This window comes from Emiliania huxleyi, assembly GCF_000372725.1.
Source record: "Emiliania huxleyi CCMP1516 unplaced genomic scaffold EMIHUscaffold_293, whole genome shotgun sequence".
NCBI lineage: Eukaryota > Haptophyta > Isochrysidales > Noelaerhabdaceae > Emiliania > Emiliania huxleyi.
Window position 1 is genome coordinate 56,079 of NW_005199828.1, and position 1,269 is coordinate 57,347.

The 1,269-nt window shown below is 66.9% G+C and overlaps 1 protein-coding gene across 1 annotated transcript in view; it reads right to left on the reverse strand.

Moving 5' to 3' along the window:
* Nucleotides 1-700: 700 nt before the first annotated feature.
* Nucleotides 701-1,269, reverse strand: part of EMIHUDRAFT_239685 (hypothetical protein) — a gene marked incomplete at both ends in the record, with an annotated part of 2,602 nt that continues 2,033 nt past the window's right edge. Inside the window, one exon of the mRNA XM_005775789.1 lies at nt 701-1,084. Within this exon, the coding sequence (XP_005775846.1) occupies nt 701-1,084 (384 nt within the window). The remainder of the gene's footprint in view (nt 1,085-1,269) is intronic.

Here is a 1,269-nt window from a genome sequence, read left to right on the forward strand (position 1 = left end):
CCACTCGGCGGGGTCGCAGCTGCCTCTGCGCGTCCTGGGGAGGTACATTTGTTGCGCGCCGGAGACGACTCGACGTCGCTGAGATCGGAGATCAAGCTCTGACAGGTCGCACGTCGCTCCTTTGACGCCGACGTGACTCACCCGTGCAGATCACATCAGGACACGGTCTCGACGCGCTCGGTACGACGCCTGCGACCCGTCTCGGGTCAGGTGGCACGACGCTCATCGCGCCTGCCAGCGCTGCCGTACAGGTTGCCACGACGAGGTCGAGCACGCTTCTATACGCTCGCCCAGCCTTCCTTTCCATCCCATTAGGCAGCCTGGGAACGGTGGCGGTCAGAGGCAAAGCCTACGAGGGGTGGTGGAACCACATGTCACGGCTACTGCCGGCTCGACCCCACGATAGCCTCCGAAGGCTGACTTTGCGGCACCATCATCGGACGATGTCGACGAGTTGGGTCGCTCTCGCGGTAGTCAGATGACCTCCCATGCTAGTATCATCGGCTAGGGCCGCAGCGCGCCGGGGGAGGGCGCTGGGAGCAACACGGAGCTCCGTTGGACGTTTTCAAGATTAGCGTGTCAGAGTGAAATGGAACTAGCCGCTGCCGCTTCGCGACGCGTGGGCAATCTGGCTCTTCCTCGCTCACGTGATTGCGGTTGTGTGGGTTGGTTCACCCCATGAATTCTCGCCACCGGACACTCACCTCTCCTCCCGCTCAGGCCGCGGCTGGATCTCGGAAGCTCGCCTGACGGCGGCACTGACGGTCTCGCCCGCCCCTCCCGGCGCAGCCGCAGCAGCCGCCAGCGCGGAAACGTCGTTCGGATTTCTCCACCGCTGCATCCCCTCGTCCGCAGCGGTGCCCGCCGGCTCGCACGGCCCATCGTCGTCTGCGCAGCGCAGCGTCCACTTGAAGCCGAGCGAGAGCTCTCCGGAGAGGAGCACTGCGTGCGGGTGGTGGGCGGGCAGCACGAAGAGGTCGCCGTCCGCAATGGTGGCGTGCCAGCCGTGCGCGAGCGGCGAGAAGAAGGCGTGCATCAGGTTGTGCAGCAGGTTGGAGGCGCGCAGGTGCGGCAGCGCGGCGCCCTGCGGAAGGAGGCGCCAGGTCAGACGTCACCGACGGCGTGGTCGGGCGATGGTGGGCAGCCGTCGCAAGCAGGAGCTGGCACGGCATTCAGTGAGGGTGCAAGGCCCCATTCAAGGTGGGTGAGCGGACCTCGCCCTCCCCGGCGACGGCGGCACCGTAGAGCGGGCCGAGGGAGGGCGCGAGC